Below are 27107 nucleotides of genomic sequence, written 5' to 3' on the forward strand. Positions count from 1 at the left end.
AGAGGAGAAATCTCCAATCTTAGAATCACCATTTTAAAACATTTTCTATGCTTATTCACTTAAGTAAATACATTTCTGTAGCTTAATCCAAACAAATACATGTTTTTGAAAGCAATAAAAAAAGCATTTATTTTAAAATGTTCTATGCTTACTATTTCCTGCTGACCTTCTTTATATACAGCTGAAGCTACTGACTGTGCTGTATTTTTGCCCACTGTCATAAAAAAGTATGTAAATTGCAGTCTGGCCAATGACGAGGGAATGAGAAAATTATGCTTAGAATTAATCTGCCAGGTTAATTTAATGACTTTATGACTGCTTTTAAATTGGGTAGATAATCAGTGCTAACATCCCATTCCATCTCAGATTCACTGAGGTCTCTACAGTCTCATGGGATCAGAATAAGTTATCAGTGGATTTTGGGTAGTGTGTGTACATCTTCACAAATCAGACAACATTATGAATTTTTATTCTACTTTTTGTAAAAATAATCAGGGACCACGAAAGGGTCATCACATCTGGTAAGGGCTGAAGATCTGAAACAACACAGTGAAATTCCTGCTGTCATTTTACAGATCTTTTTAAAAACTGGTCAGTGGATGACTTTTTTCCCCTGGAGAGAGAAGATACCAAGACTAACTTATAAGCATCGTAATTGTAATTTCATCACATGATCAGCACAGATTTCTTTAAGAAGTTAGATGACTTTACATATAATTAAAAGGTCAGTTGCTAGCAACTAAGGGAATAATATCTTAAAACAATATAGATAATAAAGGTTTATTTTTCAATTTATTTTCCAAACATATCATTTAGGAATACTTATTTAACATCATTTTAATCTGACATTAGATAAACAGGCTAAAATTTAAATTATCTGAGAGGAAAAGGAGATTAAAAAATATCTAATATTTAAATTCTGAGTGAGCACGGGGAAGGTAAAAAGAGCGGGCTGAATTCTTACTGGTGAAAGGAGGCTTTTATAGCAAGTGTAAGTTACCATAAACATCATAGCAAGAGTAAAAAATCTTGCTTTCCAAATGTACAATTTGTTTGAAATAACCAGATGTAAAGATTAAGTAACAGCAAGACTGTAAATAGGCTATTTTGCAGTTTGATTTGGGATTATTTACAAAAAGATATTGGTCAGAATATTTTGCCTATGAAATTGTTCTAAATCACAGAGTAATTGCAATTGTAACAGAAAAAATTTCAATGTCCTAAATGTCTTCTTTCATGAAATCAGATCAAAATGTTTTAAGTAATATAAAAACAATTAAATATAAACATTTATTTAAGCAAAATTAAGTATAAAATTAATGAAGACAAAATTCTAGTAACTTAACCAGATGAAAAAATCATTTTGGTGATTAGTAAATTTAATGCTGCAATGAAAACAAAGCAGAATATAGGAATTCAAAACAAGGTCTACTGCTTTGAAATGAAACTGACCCTTCCTGCATTCAGAATGAATTTCAATTATGTTTAGAAGCCTAGCTTATCAGTTGCATTTTCCTTGCTTTCCAAATGCACAATTTACTTGAAATAACCAAATTAGGATATGGATGGTGCTTATTTGAATGTGCACATGATGTCTTTCTTAGCATAAATAAAAGAGGCCCAAACATATTTATTTAGAATTTTCTTTGGATGTATCCATCCTCTCAATTTTGTAACAAAGTAAGTTAGAAACAGCTGTTGGATATTTTGTGACTGGAAAGAAATGTTATTAAATTGTCTTCATATATAACGTTCAAATAATATTCCCTTTGCTATTATCCTTTGCCAAGGAACTAATTTAGAACAGCAAGGATTAAAATAGAGAATATGGCATTCAAAAAGGAAGAAAAAAGCATGTATAATAAGCTCACCTGGGTAAAGCCTTCAGAAATTGCTCAGTTCTGAAGGAGACATGGATGAAATGCAGTATGTATTTTCGACAAGCAAGAAGCTGAAGATTTGAGTACCTTTTCTTGCTCTACTTTGGATTTGTCTGGGTTCTCTAAATCCAAACTCTGATTAGCATATTTAATCTTATGCAGCATCAGGCACGATCACCCATCCTGTAACGATTCTATTATCTGTCTTAACCATTCCTAACAGTCTGTTTATATTCAAATCTACTTTCAGTAAACATTGATGCAGTGTGTGCTTTTGTGGCTTCAGAATTTTGATAGTGGTATTTATTAAACACACCTACGATGTTCACATGGTGCAGATGAAATAGAGGCAAGCCAAACAGAAACAAACACTTAAATGATCTAGTTCAGCTATTTACACCGGTTGGGCTAAATATTAGGTAATTCACTTACCTTTGTGTAGTAGACAGGGCAGAAGCAGTATGGCATATAGTATGGTAGAGGATGTAATAGGCTTTGATTCAGAAGACTTAAATTTCAGTCAGTTTCCATATCCTATGTTTACCTTGAGAAACTGATTTCTCTCAGATTCAGTGCGCTCATTTGTAAAACTGGGATAACTATTATAGTTCCTGATATAGAAGTTTTTAATCTCATGAGATATGTAAATGAAAATATAGTTTAGAAGTAGTTTAGAATATTAAATGAAAAATTATTTCTACTTACATTAGTAACATATGGAATTAGACATAATTACTCAGGTGGTCCTTAATGAATGTTAATGCATATTGAAATTTAGAAGGCTTGTCTATGGCTCTGCAAGAACATAAATCATGGTATAATAAGAGGTTGAAGGAAAGGAAAATGATGAAAGTTGAAAGAGAAGAGGTAACTTGCCATGCTAGGAAATTAGACTTTTCCTTTGTCCAAGGACAGTGAGGGGCATTATTTTGAAGGGTTTTAAGTAAAGCAAAGACTAGATGAGATTGTTCCTTAGCAAGAGCTCCTTGGCTGCAGTGTGAAGAATCGATTGGGAATGAAACTGGAGAGTAGGGAGACCAGTGTTAAGGGGCTGATGCAGAAACCAGATGAATGATCTGAAGTAGGGTGGTGGCAGAGGGAGAGAGAGAAGGAGGAGAGGGAAAGATAGGGAGATATCGAGATTCAAGAAGTATTAAGAGATTAAAAAGACAGGATTTAAGAGATTGGTTGAGAAGTAGAGTGGGGTAAGGGATAAAGCAGACAAATTAAAACAGTGCCCAAACTTCCATGTTAGGCAACATTATAATAACACAGGAATACAGAAGCAGGAAGATGCTTGGGGAAAAAAGATAATTTAATTTTAGACATGCAGTATTTGGGAGGTTCTGGGACATCCAAGCAGGTGTGTTGGACAGTTGGAGAGAAAAATGTGGGATCCAAAGAATGTCCTGCAGAAATGTGTAGAGTAGAAGATTCAACCTGAAAAATATGTAAAATTTAGGAGACTAAAGAAGGAAACACTTGAGCCTGGAAGTGCTTTTGTCAATGCAGAGTTATTAGGAAACATCTTTAGGATAGCTCTGGTAAGAAAGGAAAGGATCTGGAGTAAAGTATTTGGGCTTAAGCTTTGGCTCTCCTATTTATTAACAACATGACTTTGAGAAGTTACCCCATTTTAGCCAACTGTAAAATGGAGATAATAATACTAATATTCATTTTATGGGGTTAAGGATAAAATAATTGTCAACCTTCTATATATAGTCACGTGTAAAAATTACTAGTGTTATGAGAATACACTAAACAGTTTTGCTTCCTTAAAAGCTTGTTGTAAATAGAGATCTGTAATTCTTAGAAATAGATTGTAAACAACAGGTAAAAAATAACTTTTATAATGTCCAGAAATCTAAATTTGCAAAAAATTACAATTTATTAGTACTAATGTTAGATATACTGAACAAGGAGAATGTACATACTGTTTTCACTGTATAAAACAAAGCTCTTTATATGATAAATTTACCATTATAATAGAATGAAAAATGTGTTTATTTTGCATGAGAATGTAGGAAGTGGCTGGGAACTAAAAAAAAAAAAGATTGGTATGGCAAGCCTAGTAATTTGTAGAAAAATATTGCATTTTTTGGAAATAATAATAATTAGACATTTCTACAGCCATGAAAACTTTTGAGGTCCACACAGATACATGCATATTTTCTCCTGTTACCCCAGAACACACAGAGTTCCCAGTGGCTTCCCACCTGTGGATACACTCCCATGGAAGCCCTCAGTATGATATAGAGGGGGGATGATGGCAGGACCACCCAAGCACCTGAGGTTTGAATTTGCACACATCTTTCAGCATCTTTTCTTTGGAGTTCCAAATTCTCCAAACTGCTTGGTACTATTCAAATTTGTTCCATAAACACAAGTAAACCTAACAAAAAAGCAAAATAACTCTTAGCAGTAAAGCTGTTGGATAAATGGCAGTTTAAATCATTTTTACCCCCACTGATAGAGATGACTTCAGCTCACTGCTATCTGACAGTAGTAATAAATATTTATGAAGTACTCTACTGAGATGTTCGGAACATCACACTTCTCCAACAGACAGTTTCAGCCTAGAGTGAAATGGGCAGGATAAAAAGTAAACAAAAATAAACTTCAGACTAGATCACTTGTCCACTTACTCTGTTTTAAAATAAACAAGAGTACCATTTTCAATTTCTACTGCTGGGTGGAACTTCCACATTACTAAAAATAAAACCTCCTCACAAGTGGTTAGAACGTTCTTAATCCTCCACAGGTGAGGCAAAGAATTTGTCTGGTATCGTTCCCATGAGCCCAGGAATGGAAAGTCAGAGAATTTTTTCGTTCTTTATGCTGAGTTTGTCTGTCTCTTATCAGGCTTCTAGTTAGAAAGAAAAATGTTTCCATTAGGAGAAAGTTTCCCCCCGCCCCAACTTAAAATCTGTTTAAAATTTTACAGCAGACCCACTATTCTGGAGAGTTATCACTATACCAGGAGTTGCAAAAAGGAGGAATATCTATTGTCTAGTGCTATGGCTTTGACTCCTTAGCAAGAAAAAAAAAGTCTTGAAGAAATAAGTTAAAAGTGTCACTTCCACCAATGAATACAACTGTATACAGATATCCTTCAGTAAAAATAGAATGAGTAATTTGCCTCTTGGCCCAATTAACATGTCCAAACATTCATCCCATAGTTGAAAATTCATTTTTTTTTTTTTTTCTCAAGCAAGAATTCAGGCTGCTGATTACCTGTTTTCCCTATGCCATCCTTATTATTTAAATGACCTTTCTTTTGACCATTTCTAGTTTTGGGCAAAAAAAAATGGAATTACTTGAAAACCTATCATATATAATAAACTTCACTCCCTCTTTCAGAAATTCTTTTGAATTCTATTCTGATTGTCCTGGAAGGATGGTAGGTTTTTAGTATTTCGTTTATGTTCACAAGTGATTCCTCCAGTCAGTGACTCATTTTGAAGGTGCAGGTACTTGGCAACATTATGACCCTTGCCCCAAAATACAGCCTGTCTCTCATCTGCTCCTGTGGGGTTAAAGCTCTCAAGCATCTGCCCCCACTTACCAAGCACCCTCCCTGCACAGAATACCGAACTTTCCTGCCTTTTCCAACCTCCTGACAGCTACTCTTGCTTTGCCTCAGGACCTAGATCTTAAATATTTGAAGACAGAAACGCCTGCTTTTGCACACACTGATTTTGTCCTACACATTTTTTTTTTCTGAGAGAGAAGACAGCCCGTTTTAACCTCAACAAATACACACATTTCACTCAATACCTACCACCCATCTTTCTCTCCCTCCCTCCCTCTCTCCCTCCCAGAACCTAACAACTGGGTCTCAGCCCTAATAAAATTTGCATTTTGAAAATTTTACTCTAAATAATTAATGGATTTGTTTTATAGAACATCTTCACTTAATATTTGATTGTATCCACGTTAGCAACACAGTTCCAGGACCAGCCATCTATTGTTATGTGGGATTTAATGTAGTTTATTTCATTTATTAACAAACTACTTCTTCCTCCTTCCATCTCATGGTCTCTCCCTTTGTTATTCTATTATTTCCTGTCTTCAGCCAAATCCCTAACCAGGCCTTTAAAAGAATTTCTCATTTTTCCAGCTAAATGAAAGATGTGGCCTTCTAACTAACTCTTCATGTTCCGTCAACATGTGAAAATGTCAAAATCCAACAATTAGCAATATTAGACAAGTAATAAAAAATAATACCAGATATATTGCTTTAAACCTGAAGAGCAAAAACTATTGACTTCATATATGTATGTATATGTAAGTCTGTTTGTATTTGACCCCAAACTATATTTTAAGATTCAAATGAAAGTTTTAAGTCTCCCAAACACAGACACTTTTAAAAAGGCTTCTGCATTTTCTGTACACATCATCAATCCGAAACAGGTTAAGAACTGAAATCAGGCTTTTCTCATTTTTCAAGCGACTTGTCAAAACATGTTAAACATACACACACAAAACAAAATCAATTTTAAAAATTTAATGTATTATAACATTCATTTCCAGTAGAATACATTCATGGCACTACCACATCTACTATTCTTTTGAATTGGCCATTCCTTCTATTTTCATAGCTTTTCACCTCTCAGAGGTTGGCAATTTAAAGTTGTTATTAAAACAATAATTTACTTAGATGTTGATTTTTCCCCCAGTAAGGATTAAATCTCTAAAACAAAACGTATAACCACACTTGTTGATATTTTATATTCTACTTTCCTATCTTAACATTATGACAACCTGGAATTTTACAGTGTAATCTTAGAATCTGTAAGTATTAAAAGTACATTTGGAGTAAAACTGAATTTCAAGACGCTCTATTTCATAATAATCAAGGTACATTATTTTCCACATACTTATGTAGCTCGAATTTTATTATGTATATAAATGTCCTGTGTCAATTTTAATTTGGTTTAAATTCTTGATACCAGTAAGCCTTCATCAATTCCTAAGAAAATCACTGCTCATTAGTAAAATTAAGTTTTATCTGACAAAGTTATCTATTATTTAAGTTAAATAAACGTTAAGTATCTAAAATTTTAATTAACAATATTTTGTAAGTTAAATTTATTCTTATCATTCCTTCTTTTAATTCTGTCTATACATATTTTTAGTAACAGCTTCTAGTTCCTATTACAGGGAGAATTGTCCTCTGCATTATATAGTACAGACTGCTGTAATTAATTAGTTAGGTAACTTTCAATAATTAGGTAAATTCACCTTTCACAATTTCTTTTTTCTTATCTATAAAATAAGGAAAGTTAATTTCATATATTATCCTTAAGGTCTCTTCCAGCTCTAGCATTCATTAGTAAAGATCCAAATTATACAAATTTTGATATTCATAAACTATAATAGCTATTAAATCAATTTCAAAATAGCCTGATAAAATGTGACTTTCTATGTTGCAAAATTGTGAACTACTATGTTTTGCTTTCTCTAGAATCTTGCTGATTCAGTTCTAAAATATACTTATTTTATCAAGACTTCTCAGAATATGTTGAAATAAGGTCGAAGCCAAGATATATTTGAGCGTAATGAATATTATTGGTAATGATTATACGATTTTTTGCTAACGCAGATACATCACTCATCACAAAATGAAATAAAGCCAATGTTTTCAATTAAATATGTAAATCTGCCTGGGACTTATTTAATATCCAACCTTTCAGGAGAATTCCTTTCAAGTTTAATTTCAGTGCAAAAGCAGAGAATCTTGATTTGTCTTAATAACAGCTTTAAGTATAAGTGACATATAAGTAGATGTGTAAATTAATTTTAGGTTTAAAAGCGAGGTCCTAGATATAATAGTATGCTTTTCTCCTTCCATGAGGGTGTGGTATTGAAATCTCTATTAGAGTTAATTATTAAATTCGAAAATTCTTAACACTGGTCAAATTAGACAAGTGGTTACACTATAACACCTCCACAGCTAGAACAATGCAACCCCCAGGAAAGAGCAAGTGGAACTACAATGGGGAGATGAGCAAAAACCAGATACTGACAACTTAAAGGTAACAAAAGGACTAAAAAATCAATACGAGCTAATACAAGCTAAAAATTCATTAAAATTTTTTGTTTCATTTCTCAAACAAATCAAGAACTTTCTTCATCATCAATTTAATGCTTACAAGAGGCACTGAAATTTATGCACATTTCTAGAACATACTTCTTTCCAACACGATGTCTCTTATTAGAAAAATGGTTTTCTGAGATAAAACTGTGAAGAACAACGAAGAAAGAAAAAGTTCAGAGAAGGCTGACCCAGATTTAACATAATCTGAGGCAATAGTGTAATTTGTAGAAATATGAATTTGTGATTAAGACAGAAGAACATTTTGAAAATATTTCCAAAACCCAACATCATATTCTGTGTTGTGACACTCTCAAGAGTACTGAATAATCTCTAATATCACTTAAGGAATAAGTGCTATTAGAAATTATTAAATAATACTCAAAGCTTAGTTCTTAGAGATTGGGATTTATTCTAATCCAATGTTTGATTAATTGATGTGCAATAGCTCGGCTTGGTGGCACAAAGAATGCCTGCTGCTTCCCTTTGGTCAGAACATCGAGGACCTAAAACACACCATAATAGAATGCATTAGGATTTCAAAGCTGTCATATTTAAATACTATTCCCATGCTTACATAATTCAATTAAAATGTGATGAGTTTTACAAGGAATAACAGTAGAAAGTGACAACATCCATATTTATAGGCAAAGGTTTTTGTTTTTGTTTTTGTTTTTGAAAGAAGGTCTTGCATTCTGCCACCCAGACTGGAGTTGCAGCGGTACAATCATGGCTCACTGCAGCTTTGACCTCCTGGGCTCAGGCGATCCTCCTGCCTCCGCCTCCCAAGTAGCTGGTACATAGATGCACACCCCCACACCCGGCTAACTTTTTTAAAATTATCTGTAGAGACAGGGCCTCCCTATGTTGCCCAGGCTAGTCTCAAACTCCTGGGTTCAATCAAGCTTCCTGCCTTGGCCTCCCAAAGTGCTGAGATTACAGGTATAAGTCACCACGCACAGCCTCAACATGCAAAATTTAGTACAGCATTTTTAACTCCTTCACTGAGTTAGTGATTCAATTTTTAAAATGTTCCAGAAAGACACATTCCCTTATGAAAATGACATCATGAAAAAGCAAAATGTGTGCTCCACACTTAATTTCTAAGTGAAGCACTTTTGAAACAGATTCTTTTTTATAAAATTCATAAGCAATAATCTAACTTCCATCTTTTTGGATTAAGCATAGAATAAAATTAATTTTATGCAGGCAAAGTCAGAAAGAATTTCAGGTCAGATGAGTAACCTATCTTTCAATATATTATTTAGGAATGGCATTTTAAAAAGTTATTTTAAGTGTATGTTTATTATACAGTTATGTCATTCTTGGCCTTAAGTACATTTTAAGATGAATAAAAACTTTCTGAAAATTTTAAGCACTTACTGATGTTTTTTGAGAGCTACTTGTTTTAATGTTATAAACTAAAATATAAAAGGTTTGAGAAAATTCCTGTTTCTCATCTATGAATTAATGTTTAAGCCCACTGATAGGTACTATTAATGTGTAGGAATGGAATCTAAAATTCAAAATGGTACAGAATCATCTCTACTAGAAAAATCTCACAGAATAAGTTAATATAGATCACATTAGTGAAACATACTCCTCCTGTATGGAATTACTAATTACCATGTAATCCATGCATAATGAGAGGCCCAAAGCCATCATTCAACTTGCTGAAAATATGCATCCTTGTTCTGTGCCCAAACCAATACAGTCAGGGAACAATCAATAGAAGAAGGAAATTAAATTGAACTTTACCTGTTCTCTGGTGAACCAGCGGGCATCCTCTATTTCATTCTTGTCAACTTTAATTTCTGTAGACACTGCCACAGCTAAGCAACCAATCATTAAGGAGGAAGGCATTGGCCATGGTTGACAAGAGACATACTGAACATGGCCAACTTTGACTCCACTTTCCTCTTCTACTTCTCTTCTAACAGCATCTTCTATTGTCTCTCCTAATGAAATGGAGCAAAAGAACAAGTTGCTGATGAACATGCCCCCGGACACTTTGTGTCCTGAATCGTTCAAACATCTGGAAATCACTTTGGACAGAAACCCAATTCAAATAATCAGAAAGCAGAAGCCTAAAACTAGACTGTAATTGAAGAAAACATAAATTTTTAAAGTACATGACCAAATATAGAATATGAAAATGCCAACAATAAACTTTTCATTTTTTAAAGGTCCAAATTTGTCAGTTACATTTTAAAAATAATGACATCATCTAAAAATATCCAACACCTAATATTGGTTAAACACTATGCAAACACTTTATATCTGATCTCATTTATATATTGTTCACTAAATAGATATAAATTACATGATTTTTACAAATAGCTCTTTCAAACTAAAATTTTCAAACTCTTTTTATTATGTTGTCAAACAATTATTGCAGGTAACTCTTTTCAGGTCATTAAAAGATTAAAAACTACATAAGATGAAACTTAATACTTTTTCTAAGCAATTGTTTTCCTCTAGATGACTGCTGACTCTGCCATGATAAAATAAAGTGATGCCTATAAATGTACTTTATATTTCTAATTTGTTGGATTTAAGAATTAGAATAGGTGAAATCATTTCTAAGTAAAATCATTTCTAAGTAAAATCTGGAAGTTTAGAAATATTTTGCTAAATATTGCTGTATTTAGCAAAATATATTTTAAATATAGCTTTCTATTTCAAATAGATTAATAAATTTCCTACAAGAAAATTAACAACTGACAATAATCAAAAGAACACATATAGTGAAAATATAATTATGGACTAGCATATTTGCAAAACTATAACAAAAGATTTGCATATGCTACATATTTAAGAATACTTAAAGTGAATAAAAAAGGATAAACAATGTAAACAAAATTAGGCAAAAGACAAACATCTAAAATTCAGAGAAATGAAAACTGAATGCCTAATACACATTTGAAAAAAGATGTTCCATCGGCAAGAAAATGAAAATGAAAACGAGATACGATTTCATTCACCCCTCAGAATGACAAATTTAAAAGTCTGAAAATCCTAACTTGGTGAAGATGTGGAATAATGGAACATTTCATGTTCTGCTGGAGGAAGTATAAATTGGCAGAAACACTTCAGAGACAACTTGGCAATATACAGATAAGGGTAAGATGCTCATATCACATAAGCTGGTGGTGCTACTCTATGTATACAATCTAGATAACTCTTACAAGTGTGCACAAGTATAAAAATATTAATTGCAGTGTTGTTTGTAATAAGAACTTTAAACTAAATGTCCAATCAGCAGAAGGGATAAATAATGGAATATTCATGAATGGATTACTACCCAGCAGTTAAGACAATGACAATGACCTAGAACTACTAAAGACAGTATAGTGATTTGGAGCAAGAACTCAGAAGCCAACATGCCCAGGTTTAAATCCCTTCCCTATCACTTATTCGCTGTTTGATCTTGAGCAAATTATTTCGTCCCTATGTCTTAGTGCCCCATCTGCAAAATCACTGTAATAGTGTATTTTATAAGGTTGTATGAAGATCATACAAAAAATATATATATAACACAGCCTGATACTGTTTTATATATATGATATGATTCTTCTCCAGAACATAGCCTGATACTGTATGTTTACTATTATCTAGTAATGCAAATACTGGAAACTGAAATTGAGATAAAACATTTATTACTTAGATATATTCACTCCACAAACATTTACTGACCTACTACATGTGCTATAGGCATGTACTATGAGGGTTTCATACATAGCAGTGGATAAAATAAAGTCCCTGTGCTAATGAAACTTATATTCTTGAGACAGCAGATAATAAATTAATAAGTACATACATAGTATATTAGGTGATGATGAGTGCCCTAGGGAAAAATCAGGCAGGATGATAGGGATTGTGAATGCAGGGTATGGGGGCTAACTAATGTATCTGGGGCAATCAAGTAAGGCCTCCTCGAAAAGGTGACAGTTGAGTCTAGTACAGAAGGAAATAAGGTGGAACCTAGATACCTGGGTCAAGAGCCACATATCAAAGAGCAAATACTGAATTTTTAACAAAGCAGATCCAATTACTAGGAAAAGCAATTTATGTAATTCTCATATAAACATGAGAATTACATGTTTAAACTATTATTAAAATTGTATCATGTTTAGAATACTTTAAAATAACCCAGTTTTATAACATAATTTATCAGAGATTATTAAATGTTATCTAAACTTTGTATTTTGAAATTATAAGTTAAATAGAAATTATTAAGAAAAGGCTTACCAGGCTCAATAAATCCAGCAAGGCAAGTAAACATGCCTGGGGGAAATCTTTTCTGCCTGCCTAAAAGGCATCTGGTCCCATCTGGATGAATAACTTGCATGATTACTACTGGATCTGTTAAAAAAAAAAAAAAAATCATATATATGAATGGCAGGAAAAACGAATTTAGATTCATGTGCAAACACTGTCTGACAGGATAACATAAAGGTGTATGTCCTACAGGGATAGAACTCTTGTCTGGTTGTAAGAGATTGCTTCTTTCTGCCCTAATATAGCTGATAACAGAATATCTCAGCGAAATTGTACAGAATAGCGTCAGTAAGCTAGCAGAAGACCTTCTTCCCCCAATCTTAATAGCAACATTTATTCTGTACTTATGGATGTTAGGTGTATTGTTATCTTAATGAGAAAAACTTTGAGTAGGTAATACATGGAAATAAGGAAAATTCAAATTTTACCACTGTAAATAATTTCCCTCTCCCATCCTAACCCTTAAGAAAATGTTTTTAAAAGCTAATATGGTTCTATGATTAGATTTAAGTCATTAAATAAAATTTAAACAACAGTTCATCTCTCTAGAAGTTACTAATTTAGCAAATTCTTCTCACTATATCATGACTAAGAACTAGGAATTAAATGTAAAAGGCTCTTGAGCAACAAAAACAGATGTCACTAAGCCATGTATTTTTCTCCCTAGAGGCCTCCTCAGGTGTTGCTGAGCCTACCTATCCTTTTTTCACACAGTTTTAAAGGTCTGGGTTATCAGATTACCAAACCTACGGCAGACTCAAAGCAGCAATTAGAAGAGAGAATACAGGCAGACATTAACAGTAATGAAAAGCTAGGGCCAGGCTGTACTGCTTTGGTAATGCCTCAAACAGGCAATAAATTGTTGGGGCTTTTTCTCCATTAAGTCGAGCCACATTGGTTGACTTTTGAAATCATGTGTCATAACATATCAGGTTCATAGTGAATAACCCAAAGTTAAGAAATGGCTATTGAATGTACCATGTTTTTTACTTAAAAATCATGAAAGTATGTTACACTTTAACACTTACATTCTTAATGGTTAGACATGTTTTCCATAAAAAGGAAAACATTTTAGCTCCTCACAAATTTTCTCTTTCCAGAATATCTTATTCCCCAAGATCCAGGTGGCTGAGATATAAAATAAAGGGCTTACCAACTCTTGGGTATGATGTATTATGAACACCATTGAGACTAGGACAGTCTTCTTTTAAACATACTCTCTTATATCCACCTTCTTCAATTTTAGTTCCATTTCCACAGGTTGGGCAAAACTTATATCGACTGTGCCAGGCAAGAACAGATCTTGCTTGAGCTACGACCCCTTCAAAAAAAAACACAAAAATTTTAATTCTGTGACAAATTAAAATCAATATATAAGTAAAATGTTCTCAAGTTACAATAAGAATAGCTATGTGATTAGGTATTTTAGTATTTCTATTTTTATAATGTGTATTTTTCTTTTAAAGTAAAAGGTTTAATTTTCTGGATGACAAAAATTAGATTCAAGTTTATTTTGAATAAAATATAACTCTCATATAAGATAGAAGTACTAACATCTATCTTACATCATACATTAGATCAGGCTTTTACTGTAGGTGATTTTAAAAGTTGGGGTATTCATGATTCTCGTGTAGAGTAAGTTTACAAACAGTGATTTTACAATAGTGATTTTAATAAAAATATACCACAAAAGCAGTTCTTGAGATTTGTACTCTAAAGGAAATATTACTAGGAAACTGTAGGAGGCTATCACCACTCTCTTGGTGAGTATGCCATTGATGGTCGATGCTGTGTGGAACACAACCTGCTTTCAACTGGAGACTGCATGTACACAGTATAAAACATACTGCATTTACTATGTTCATGGTTAACTTTGTTTGCCAAAAAATGCCTAATAGGATAAATCTTAACATATACACACTTTAGCTATAGGTTTCACTCTGGTAGTTCAAAAAAGAATTAATACGACCTGGCCAGAGATATTACAGTTGAGGCAATAACACTAGAAATGCTATATTTTAAATGCTTGACAAAGTCACCTCCCTAAAATACATTATTTGGTCTACAGATTTTTGAAATCAACAAAATAATAATTAAAATTCTAACATCGTTTAAACTGGGAAAAATAAACATAAAACAGTTGTAATGAACAGACAACGCTACATTTTTGCCTGCTACATAACCTTATAATATATAGCATGCTAGGGTATTTACATTATTTCAGAATCATCACAAAAAGAAAAGCTAACATTTATTGAGTACTTACAATGTTTCAAGCATCATGCAAGGAATATTATATAGATTATCCAATGTTTAGAGCAACCCTAAAGAAGATAGGTACTATTATTATTTTCTGTAGGAGTAAACTGAGTCACAGAAAAGTTAAGTCTGTGTAAAGTTATAGAGCAAGTGAGTTAAAAGGCCTCAGTTTTCCTACAAGGGAAAAAAGCAAGCAACTAGCTCATTTATCATATCTTTTTTATCTTAAAGTGATATACACATGTCTAAAGAAAAGTAAATTTTCTTTAAAAAGCTTGATGATTTCTGCACAGGTGTGGAGAATAAAACATACCACATCAGACTTTGAGACGGAGATATTTAAGCAGTCTCTGGCAGGACCTCTATCACCTAAGGGAATGTGGTCACTGACAAGGTCCTAACTTCCTATTAACTCATCAATCTACCATAATCTGGCTTCTGTCACTGACAAGGTCCTAACTTCCTATTAACTCATCAATCTACCATAATCTGGCTTCTGTTCCTTTCACTCCACTGACATTTCTCTTGTCAAGTTCATCAATAGCTTTATATTACCAAAGACAAAGATTCTTAAAAAAAAAAAAAAAAAAAAACCCACAAAACTTTGCCTTCATCTTACTCAAGTTCACAACAGCATTCAATACATTTGACCACTCCATCCTAGAAATACTCTGCTGTCTTGGTTTCCCTGAGGCCTCTTGGTCTCTTCCTACCTCATGGCCACACTGTTTCCAACTCCTTTGATGGCTCTCCTGCTTGCAGCTTACCTTTAAATTTAGGCGGATTCAGGTCTTACTCTGAGAGTTTTGCTTGCTTCCTCTCAACTCTCCAAGTAATCTCAGTAGTTTTTTGGGATTTAAGTATCTTTGTGTTGATGACTGCCATATGGGTATTTCCAGTTCAGACATCTGATTCTAATGTCCATTTCTAAAACTTAGTATGCCCAAAAGCAAACTCTTGATTTATTTACTCCAAGTCTGTCCTGCTTTCCTTGCTCTACCCATCATATTATTGAGAAATGGTATCACTATATACCAAATTATTAAAGTCTCTAGCCTAGCCGTCATTCTTAATCTTTTCCTTCATTATTATATATCCCATATCCAATTCAATAGCAAAGACCATTGATTTTATCTCCAAAATTTATCTTGCATATACCCTCTTTCCTCCATTTCTACTATCAGTACCTTAATTCACGCCATATTACCACCATCTCTCACTTATAAGGGTCTCAACCTACAGATCAAGCCCTATCCATTCTACCTTGAGAATATCTCAAATTCTCCCTTTGTCTCCATCTCCACTGCCTCCATTCTAACTCAAGCCATTGCAATCTCTTACTTGGGCAACTGTAATACTCAATTACCTCTTAACAAGACTCCCAACTTTCACAGTTACTTACATGTGTGTAATTTATGCTCTATGATGCAGCCAGTGTGCAGTGCAATGTTTTTATTTTTTAAAAAAATACTTTAAATACAGGTTAGGTTACATTTAAATGGACTTTAGAATCAAACCCTAATTTCTTACCATGCCATAAAAAGCCCCAGCAACAGAATACAAAACAAATCAAAACAGTCAAGGTCTTTGCCATCATGTTCTGTGTGTAGCAGGAACTCAAGAATAATTCACTGAAGAATCAAATGAGATCATCATGCACCAGTGTTAATTCTCAGGAAATCAGTCTCGGCTGATTAGAACTACTAACTGCCCAGGAGAGTAGTCTCCTAGGGTGAGAACTTTAGGAGGTTTCTGATGAAGACAGTCTAATTTCACTGCTTATTGGAAAAAGAGTGCCCCTGGGAAGTGCAAATACATATAATTCCAACTCAATTCTAAAAACCAGATTTTGCCAACGAAAAGCAGTATTCATTTCTTACCAGCTTCTTTTTCTTTCAATTGCAGAAGGGCTGGCATAGGAGGATGAAGAAAGTAACAATTTTCATGTCTTTGCTTGAATTCTTCGGCAGCAATAGGATCTATACCTAGAGCAAACCAGGCAACCAATCCATCTTCCTCCTCTCTCGGGACTTCACCAGCATAATTAAGTAGCTTGTCTTTCATTTCAAGTTCCACTCCAAGAAAAATCAAGGTGATCTTCTCAGGCTGGGCCAAATAATCCTTTATATCTTTGTAGTTCAGCTGACAAAGCCTAACTTCTGGTTGTTGGTAACTTTCTTTATTGCCACCTAGAGTAACCAAGGGATTTAAATCTGAGAAAAGAATAAAAACTGTGGCTGGATGGCTTTCTTTAGCTAGTAGCCAGTCAGAATTATTTCTCTTTTCACTTTTCCGGTCCAGTAGTGTTTTGCTAAAATAATTTTCACATTCTTCCACTTCATTCGTTAGGAACCAAGGCTTCTTCCCACCTTTAGCAGTAGCTAGTAAATTAGCTATATGCTTATAACCCCAAAACACAGCAATATCCAGTGCAGTCTGCCTTGATTTATTGACAATTGATCTGTCACACCTACAGATGGAAGAAAAAATAGGGAGAAAAAGTAAAATAGGAAGTAAACACTTTCTCCTTATTTGTTTCAATAAAATATTTCCAGATGCACATTAAAGTCCTTCTTTTTAATGATTATATAGATTTTTTTTCTTGTGTTACATAGTTTACTATTGGGAAGGTTAGAAGAACAATAATCATAAATGACAAAATGAGACAGTGGATACTTACACTTTCTGGATAATTACTCACAAAATAAAACAGCATTAAATTTTATGTACTATAAAGAGATACCAAAATTCTACAAGAAGTCCTTGGTAGTCATAGTGAGATTTGCATTTTCTATTTGGGAGAAAAAATTATTATTAGACTCCTCATAAATTTGCTTTGCTATAAAGTAATAATTTCTCAATGAAAAAGGTTACAAAGTTTTAAGTTAGAAAAATTGTGCTACATGTTTACATAAATTAGCCAATGAGTTATTTAGTAGTTCAACAATATAAATATGGAAACAAGTAAAATTTAAAAGTAAATATGTAACAAACAAATTAAACCACAAACCCTTTCAGGTGGTACAGCCTAAAATGTTTACCCTTTCTCAAGCAGAAATTGGACAATCTCTGGGTGCCCATTCCTTGCTGCATACATTAAAGCAGTCCAGCCATTTTCAGAAGTTTCATTGAGGAGAGATGGAGAATGACTGAGTATTCCTGTTAACTTGGCAATATCTCCTTCAGCAGCTGAACAGTGAAACTGGGTAACTATTTCTTGCTTTGGACTTCTTTTTGCAGAAGACATTTCTTCCTTAAAAGAAGGAAAATAGGGGGAAAAAGCTTATTTGCAACTGCTATTTTGTCAATGAATGATATTGTTAGAATAATAGCAATGGTTTACAAGGCAATATACTCTTCCAAAGGCAATCATTAAACAGCATACATTTCAATTTCAAAATGTTATCAGTTTAGAATTACAAATACAATGAAATTAATATGCCCATGGCAGTTACACAAAATAATGTATAAAGAGTTTTGATAGTACAGATGAGGGGACCATATCCTTGGGAGGGGGAACCAGGTAACATATTACATAAGGATGAGGTATTTAGGGTAGACCAGAGGGGACTTCATGATGAGGTGGGGACATGACAGGGAGAACAGTAAAACAGATGGAAGTAAAGGCAGAGATTTTCTAAGTTTCACATGAAGTTTATTGTTTGACCTTGCACAATTAATTCTGTAATCCATCTAGGATCTATTTTTGTTCACAGTGTGAGGTAGGGGTCAAGATACTTTTTTACCCAATGCATAATCCATATGACTCAGCATTATTCTTGATATTTCCATCTTTGTTGTACTGTACTGAGACAAATATTGTCACACATCAGATGACCATATATTTTTGGTTCTATTATTGGACAGTTCTGTTGGTCACTTTGTTGTCCTTGAATCAGAGCAGCTTTTAAAACTCATTATCTGCTTTGTCACTCTTTTCAGTGGTGGAAAAACCCCCGAAATAACGGCCTCATACGTCCTAAACATTGCCTAATCATGGACTGCAGATGGTAGAGCACAAACTGAGCTTTTTTTTTTTTTTTTCTTTTTGGAGGGGAAGGATGGTGAAAATGGTTAATGATTCAACTGTGAATTTCTCAAAGTATTTTTTTAAGGTATAATTTTTCTTTCTATGAAATGCTATTAAGAAAAGATTTGGGATTCTAACTACATTTCTATTATTCTAAGCAATAAGATTTTTAAGCTGAAAAGACAGAAATGTTACAGCCCATAGTTTTTGATAGCTGCTGTCTCCTGGGTTCTGAAATAGCAATCTGGCTGATGAATTGCATAGCAGGAAAAGTATGAACAAAATTTAGGGAAAACAAGGAGTAAAGATTAATTTTCTTATTTTGGAGCTGTTCACCATTCCTATTTGAGTCTTTCTGCTACTTATAAATAGGTTAAAACAGCTCACTGTCATGGAAACACTTGGATAAAACCTAATAGTGGAAATCTGTTTAGAAATTAAATTACCAGAAGTAATATCTACATGAGAGAATAATTGACTTACTCTAGAATTTACTTCGCTATTCCTTTCATATTGAAATTTCTAAATACTTTAAAAATATTATGCATAACAAAAGCTTTAACTTTTCAGGACTTTATTTTGAAGCACTGCTGTACAGCTCCTGTACTGATCTCCCTTCAAATTGTCTTTCTCTTAAGTTTATTTTCCAAAAACCCGTATTATAGTTTTTTCAGCTAGGTTTAGTTTGAATAATATTTCACTGTCTCATGTTCCGCGGTCACGGTCATCCCTCACATTCTCACAGGCTGCGCTAGGTGACTGCAAAATTGTCCTTCAAAAGTACAGCGTCATTCACTACCTCCAGGGCAATGCTTATGCATATGCTATTCTGTGGAGATAGGAAGTGGAAAGTGTACACTTTTCCCTCTTGCTTTCTCAGCAGAAAAGCTATCTAGAGACAGTGCAATTATTCATTCCAGAGAAGCACACAAAGTATAACACCCAGTTCTACTGTTTGATTTACTTTTTCAATTCTCATTGGCAGGTTATAGAAGGTAAGTATTTGAAGGCAGAATAAAGTGCTGCCCTTGTTTTCCAAGAAGTTCAAGGACTATTCCGAGAAATCATTTAAAAGAATATTAGATTTAAAGGGACATAAAGTTTTAATAAACCAACATCCACTTTTACTGACGTGTAACCCGGGGCCCATGACTTGCGCATGCTCTCATAGACCGAGTAGGACAGGAATGGACTTCAAATATCGCTCTGTCACTGAAGTCACTGACCATCAATTAACGAATTTCATCCACTCCCTGGGCACTCAAGACCAATTAAGCGCCACCTGTGCATGGTCTCTGAAAATGGTAACACGCCTTGAGATATTTTACTTTCTTGCCACTACTGTTAGGTTCCTTCTTTCGAGGTGAAATCACTCCCTAAGTAGCGCTTCCTTTTCCCCATCTCAGCTAGGGCAGGAAACTCTACTAACCTCAGGACCACCTGCGCCTCCTCCGCCCTGTCCCGGGAGCCCCTGCAAACGCGTCTGTGGTTCCCTCGCCTGCGCCCACCAACCCACTACGAGGCTGCGCCACACTACCCAGCAGGGCCACTCAGGGCAGCGCGGGAACCAAAGAGCTCAGGGAACTGGTCACCGCCCCCAGAGGGGACACTGAGACGACTAACTCTCCGCTGCTTCTACTAACCCAAAGGTGACCACAGTAGAGGCGACCAGGATGCAGTCGAAGGATTGGGATACCGCAGTCGAGGGATTGGGATATCCCACTCGCTTTTCCTGGTGCCGGATGCAGCCTTCTCGACTTCCTGTGGCGATCCGGGGTCTTCCCGTGGCTTTGTGGGAGTCGTAGTTTGAAGCCCACAGGTTGTGCGCAACGGGAGAAGGGGGCGGAGATTGCAGGGGGAGGTGTTTGGGAGCCCGCGCGGGAGAGATTGAGGTCTAAAGGACTGGCGCTGAATGAAGGTCTGAAAATTCTCCTGGGACTATGATGTATAGATAGAACGTGGTGCAGGCGATCGGAAAACCGTAGGCCTGAGGAAGCAATTATAAATTTCCCAGCGTCTGGCACCCAGCTGCCAGCCCTCTCCAATACAGTCCGGTGCAATTGAGTGCTCAAAGCATTCTTTTCTGTTAAATAATCTTGGAATATTGACTACACCAAGTCACTCTCAAACGAGATATTTGGCCTCTGTAACACCTTAATCAATCACCCCGTGTGAAAACTGGTATCATATACTGACGCGTAACTCATTCATAGTCCTTTAAAAAGTATGTATCAAACGCCCACAACACCTTCTTGGATTGTGAGGTTTAAATAGAATAATAAAAGAATAAAGCTCTTAGGATGTTGTGAAGTGCAGAGCGGGCACCCACAACAAAATTATTGTCATTATTTATTATTTCAGTTCCTGTGCTTTTATGATCCAAAACCTACAGAAGCTATGAGTGGGCTTCTGAGTTTTTTGGACCAGACCCCTGCAGTGTTTGATAGCTTACTTCCTTCCTGGTATGACAAAATGTTTTAGGCCAATCTTGTAAATATTTTCCTCCAGACTTGGAGTTAGCCATTTCTCCAAAGAGCCTTGGTTCCTTATAGTGAGAAATGATATTTAGATATGACAGTCTTTATACTTGTGGTGCTCATTGCTGATGGGTTACTGAGTATCTCTCTGGATGTAATTTTCTCCCAGGGAAATTGAACAGTTACAGATCTTTTCTGATAAAATTTCACATTCAAAGGACGATATGGTCTAATATCCATAGATGTTAATGAAATAAAATAATGTTTTCATTTTATTACATTTCCATTTAGAAACTTAAGGCTCCTGAATGTGTACAAGAAAGAATTAAAACTCTAGCTTTGGATAGTCTCCTTAATATGGACCCAACATATTTTTAGCAATATTTTTCCCCAGAATTTCCTATATAAAACCTTTCTGATCCAGACAAATTGGCCTATACATTGCACTGACCTGGGATATCTCTTGCCCTTTCCTACCTCACTGCTTGTGCTCATGCCACTTTTCCTACCTTTAATGCTTTCCTTTTTCCAAATCTTACCCACTTCTGAAAGCCCAAGTCAAGTGTCTCTTAACTGGATCTTCATTACTGTCCATAGACTTATAGATTTCCCACTACTATCTCCTTGCTCTTACCACTTCATTGTATGCTGGCCCTTCTTCCAAATGCCAGCATCTACATTTCTTAGCCTGAGGGTTTTTTCTTTTCACAAAAGAACTTTGCCCTCCAGCTCAGCAGATCAGCAAAGCCAAATAATTAATACCTCTGGGGGCATGACAGGAATTGATATATAAATACCTCAGCCTTTGTCACCCTCTTACTCAGAGGCATGTTCTACACAAGCTGCCAGCTTTCCCCAAGGGGATCAAGTTCTCCTTATCTAGCGTGGACACTTGATTAAGGACCAACTCTCTTTATTGGCTGCCTTTCCTTCCCTATTTCCCTGCCATTCCTCACTTCTCTACCATTTTTTTCTTCCTAGATAACAGATTTCATATGAATCCTTGTCCCAGGATCTGCTTCTTGGAAAACCTAAACTAAAACAAGGATATTTTCCCTCCTTTCAATTCATATCCTCGATTATGTGGTGATTTGCCTCCCCTGCATAGCTTGGTTAATCATTAACCCAATGAGTTAAGTAAATAGATCCATATTATCAGTTATTCTAGAACACACCGTCTGTTGTCTTTATCAGAACAGTGTTGTTACAAATCAGTGCGTGAAATTTTTATTGTCCTTTAGGTGAATAATTTGGAGTTCAAATTTTAAACTCCTTTTTTTTTTCTTGCCTATAGCGTCATTTTACAAAATGGCTTGTCCTTCACTATTACTAGCCCTCTAAGACCACTACTTGGACCTCTTGTTGTTTAGTTTTAACTGCTTTGGAAAGTTACTTGGTTTCTTTTTTGATTGCCCTGCAAACGAACACATAGACTATTAAGGCAGAAGTATGTTAAATGTATTCTTCAAATTTAGTAAAATCCAGTCATTTTTCTCTCAATCAGTAGAAACTTGATGTTACAGGCAACATATAAATATAAGTTTAGGTAATTTTACTTGGTAATTCACCTTATGCTGTCTGGAGATACGTCTTATTCTTGCCACACATTGCTTTTTATTTTTTGTATTAATACTTCATGCATTTTTGCCTTTTTCTCTAATAGCTTGTAGTTTCTTTAAACATAAAGAGTCTGATTTTTTTTAAAAAAATATTCTCTAGTAATAGCTGCATTTCTGTCATTAGCTAAGGCACTTAGCAAAAGTTGGTAGATGGCAATAATGAGATATATCGAGAACTGTGCTTTATATTTAGAGGTGAATTCAATAAAAGTGAGGATCTCTTCAGTTCTACATAAGGGCCTTGATATTAGATAGTTTCATATGTGACTAAAGATAGAAGAGTTTCTAATTTCTGTACACTATGTATATATTCTGCATTTTTTTTTTTTTTTTTTTTTTTTTTTTAGGCAGAATCTCACTCTGTCTCCCAGGCTGGAGTGCAGTGGAACTATCTCAGTTCACTGCAACCTCTGCCTCCTAAGATCAAGCGATTCTTCTGCCTCAGCCCCCTGAGAAGCTGGGACTATAGGCATGTGCCACCGTGCCCAGCTAATTTTTATATTTTTAGTAGAGTTGGGGTTTCACCATGTTGACCAGGCCGGTGTCAAACTCCTGGCCTCAAGCGATCCACCCACCTTGGGCTACCAAAATGCTAGGATTACAGGTATGAGCCACCACACCTGGCCTCTATTCTGCATTCTTAAGAACACCAAGTTTGCTCTGGACTTAGTGCCTTTGTGATAGCTGTTTCCTCTTTTTTGCAATACCCTTTTCCTAGATGTGCTAATTCCAGATTCCTCCTTGCATCCATGTGTCAGTTCAAATGTCATCTTTTTAGAGGGCTCCCATGATCACTCAGTTTACAGTATTTCTCCTACTGATACTTTCTTATTTCTGGCATTCTTATTTTTGAAATTTCTTGTTTCCAATGTTTATTGTGTTTCCTTATTAGAATGTAAACCACTACATGAGAAAGTCCTCATTTATCTCATACGGCTGTTTTCCCAGGATCTGGGATTTTGATTCAGTGAATATTTCTTGATGTTAAACAAGTGTTTGTTTTCATATTTATTAAGTCAAATATATTTTTGATACTGCTATAATACCTTGGTAATTAGAACTTCTCAAGTAACATTAAGCAAGAACATATCTGACTGTGTGGTTATGTTTACTTGTATGTTTATGGAATTTAGGCAGAAAAATATTATCTGGTTGCCTCTCTCAAGGAGTTTCTTGTCTAATGAAGTAAAGCAGATGGCAAACAACTACATGCACCATGATAGAGTGAAGACAAAGTGGAGAGAACATTCAGGGCAACTACTGTAGGCTTGCAGGGCAGGATCAGAAAGGGTATAGTGGAGACTTGAAGTGCTTACTCATGTCTTTTTTATTCTCTTCATCTGTATCTTCTGGGAAAATGATATGGCCTAGGTTCCTTGCAGCTAGACATGGCCTTGTTACTCGTTCTAGCCTATGCACTGTGGACAGAAGTGGTGGTCTTCTAGGTCAAGGGAGTAAGAGACAGGATTATAGCCCTTCAGATTCTTATTACCCTGTTATGGCAATGTTGGAAGCGCATGTTAAAATGACAAGGTCACTAGGAGACAGGACTGGCATTCACTCTTAGGAGATACCCGCTATGGAGAGCTGCCACATCTGCCATGGACTTTCAGTGAGAAATCAACCTTTGTGGTATAAGCCACGAAGATTTCAGGATTAGGTTGCCACCTCACCGTAGCAGTCTATTCTAGTATAGAATACAGTAAGGAGATGACCTCTGAACTGGGTTTTGGAGGGCCAGGAACAAAGACTGGATAAAATCTGTATGTTAGAGGTTCTCCTTTCCGTCTTGCCAAGATAGAACCTGGTCCCTTAAAAGAGTAGGAGCAAGTTTAGACATAAAGGTAAGTTAATATTCCAGATGCTAAAGAGGTAGCAGAGTCTACTAAGTGTCAGATATATCAGAAAAACGCACCATAAAATCCTGATATCCAAGGGCCCTGGTAGGCCAAGTGCTGACGGCGCTCTGTCAGCAGTGCCCAGCTTGTCTGATTTAAGGCCTATTGTGCTCACCCTGCTTTTGCAAATACATTTCCTCTTACTGAAAATGACAGCATGTAATAGCAGTTGGCAGAGGTGACCAGAATAAAACACTTTACCCTTTGCAATGTGTACATCCAGAAATGCCTTTAATCTTTAAATGTACTCATTTATGATTTTTGTGGGTAACAAGCCACTTTTGTTGAGTTTAATGGTAATTTCATCTGTCTCACGATTTTCAAAAACAACTTTTAGAGTATTTTTACTCTTGGAAGTGTATAGAAATGACTGTATTTTCCATGTAAACATCAATTTAGTTTATGCATTTTAGAAAGAATTCCCAGTGGTTTATTCTTATTTACAGTCATTTCTCCCCCTTTGCTGTATGAGTTGTGTTTTATGAAGCAACAACCATGATGTGAGGAGGAGTCTGTCTGATCAGAGGCTGAATTAACATTGCTTGAAGGAGCAGCATTCTTTCTGTGTACTCAAGTTAATTGGTGCAGTAATTTAATCATTGAGCCTCTGTTCACATTTCATGTGTAAGTCACTTAAACTTTTTTTTTTTTGCTTTTTTAGAATGTCTAGGTTGATGAGCATTTAAATAAATTTGTAGCATTTAAAAATGTCTTCAAAACTGATTGCAGCATGACATCCCTCAGATTTTGTATTCAGTTTTAGTTTAGCTATTTTGAAGCTTTCAGATGAAAAAACACCTAAATTTAATATTCTGCAACAGGTTTTTCCATCACTATGCCAAAGCCCAGAGGAATGCAGTATATTTTTTGAGTTTTAGTCTTCTATTTTTTCCTTAGGATATTTTTGACCTCAGACACTTTTTCCTTTAAATTTGACTGAGCTGTGATCATGACTGTGACCTCTAGCCTTGAAAGAAGAGGAGTTATGCCTCTCAGGAGCTATGCCTCAGGCACTTTGCAAGTCGGCTGGCAGGGATTATTTCCCAGACTGTGAAGCGATGACCTTCTACAGAGAGTGAATGTCTGCAGTGCACGTAAATTCCTTCAGCCAGGATTGAGAGCCTTAGGTTTGTTACCTGCTCTATGAATCAGAGTTTTTCTTCTCTATGAAGGACAGGTCATTTAGTGGTATATTTAAAGCCATATGTTATGTGCTCACATGTTGGTTAATTTACTGTTTGAGGTGAATATATTCTGGTTTTGAGCTCCATAAAGGATTAGTTCAGAAGTAAATCTGGAAATTTGGAATAAAAAACAAGGATGACTTTACTGTGATTAAAGGACACCTTACCTGTTATTTCTAAACAAAGTGCCCTGACAGTGCTCTCTCAGCTGTTCCCAACTTGTCTGATTTCAGTATCCCAGAGAGGATTTCTGTTGCTTCTTAAGCTATCATTACAACAATAATATAATGCTGATTGCTACGATATTTTCAGAATACATTAAAAGGAGGAATGAAATTTAGAATGATTAATAAACACTTTTGGAATTTATGGGATGGCACTTTGTTTTTATTCTCTAAATAGAACTGTCAATCTGAAGCCAGTAAATTTCTAGAGTTTTGAAAAATTAGAATATTCATCTATTTTTTTGAAGAACATAGTCATTTCAAAAAGCATGTGTATATTTTTAAGACAAAAACTGATTTTAAACATTATGTGATGATTTTTAACATTGATGTTAAAAATGATTTATATATTTTAAGTCCTTCTGAAAAATCCTTGAGAATCCACTTATTGCCACTATCCTGTTTAGCAAATTCTAATATAAATCTAACTGACAGAATTGTGGGAAAGGCAGAGTAAAATAAGAGAGTAGCTCTGTCACTGAAGGCCATGTGAAATACTTGGAAAGCCAGGATAAGGAACTATTACCAGATACAAAATGTCACTACAGATATCTTATAAAATGTTCCGTTTTGTTCTAGTTAAAAAGTTATCTGCAATGGGTGAAAACATTTTCAATCTAAATCACACAGAGCTTTTCTGGTAACAGGACCATCAATGTGGTACTTCTTATGTAGGACTAGGCCTTGTGGTCTAGAATAAAATTTGAACAGTGATTCATTCATTCATTTATTCTTTCAAAAATGGATAAGGACTTCTTAAAGTGTTGGTAAATAGTACTCGAAGGTACAACTTAGTCAGATTCTGTTGTTAAATATTTCTCTTTTGCAGAGTTTAAACAAAATGGAGAAAGTTTCTCGAAATATATCTAATTGCACTAAATCCAACTGTTTAAGCTCCGATAGATAAAGCATAATTTACCTATGTTATATCTCACTATTCTCTTTCGCTTGGCTTCTTTGTTTTTTGTTTTATTTCGTTTTGTTAGCAAAGGAAATCTGTGATATATTTGGATGCAGATTTATTTAAAAGGCCCTGGCCTATTGAATCTGGTAAAACAGAGATAGAAAGCAGAAACGATACTACGTTTATTCTATCACCAGTAGGATGGCATGGGACAATTGGATACTGGCCATAGCGTTGTGTTAGCTGGTACCCTT

General features: G+C 35.0%; 1 protein-coding gene across 2 annotated transcripts; it reads right to left on the reverse strand.

Annotated features, from left to right (window-relative positions):
* Window positions 1–6375: 6375 nt before the first annotated feature.
* On the reverse strand, window positions 6376–20318 carry NUDT12 (nudix (nucleoside diphosphate linked moiety X)-type motif 12). 2 transcript variants are annotated; one of them, XM_011960115.1, is made up of 7 exons: window positions 20191–20318; window positions 17559–17770; window positions 16398–16987; window positions 13412–13579; window positions 12229–12342; window positions 9736–9935; window positions 6376–8483 (listed from the first exon to the last, which is right to left on the reverse strand). In XM_011960115.1, the coding sequence occupies exons 2-7, from the start codon at window positions 17762–17764 to the stop codon at window positions 8373–8375; spliced, it is 1389 nt and encodes a 462-aa protein (XP_011815505.1). In that variant the 5' UTR covers window positions 17765–17770; window positions 20191–20318; the 3' UTR covers window positions 6376–8372. The 2 variants fall into 2 exon arrangements, with proteins under 2 accessions (XP_011815505.1, XP_011815507.1); XM_011960117.1 differs by having other exon boundaries at window positions 17613–17770; window positions 20191–20303.
* Between the last annotated feature and the right edge of the window lie 6789 nt (window positions 20319–27107).

The sequence above is a fragment of the Colobus angolensis genome, unplaced genomic scaffold (genome assembly GCF_000951035.1).
Source record: "Colobus angolensis palliatus isolate OR3802 unplaced genomic scaffold, Cang.pa_1.0 Scaffold504, whole genome shotgun sequence".
Lineage (NCBI taxonomy): Eukaryota > Metazoa > Chordata > Mammalia > Primates > Cercopithecidae > Colobus > Colobus angolensis.

Coding starts and splice junctions, on each gene's coding strand:
- NUDT12 (XM_011960115.1), bottom strand. CDS start 17,764: ATGTCTTCTGCAAAAAGAAGTCCAAAGCAAGAAATAGTTACCCAGTTT. Junction 12,343..13,411: donor TACATCATACCCAAGAGTTG/GTAAGCCCTTTA, acceptor TTTTTTTAACAG/ATCCAGTAGTAATCATGCAA. Junction 8,484..9,735: donor GCTGGTTCACCAGAGAACAG/GTAAAGTTCAAT, acceptor GGTGTGTTTTAG/GTCCTCGATGTTCTGACCAA.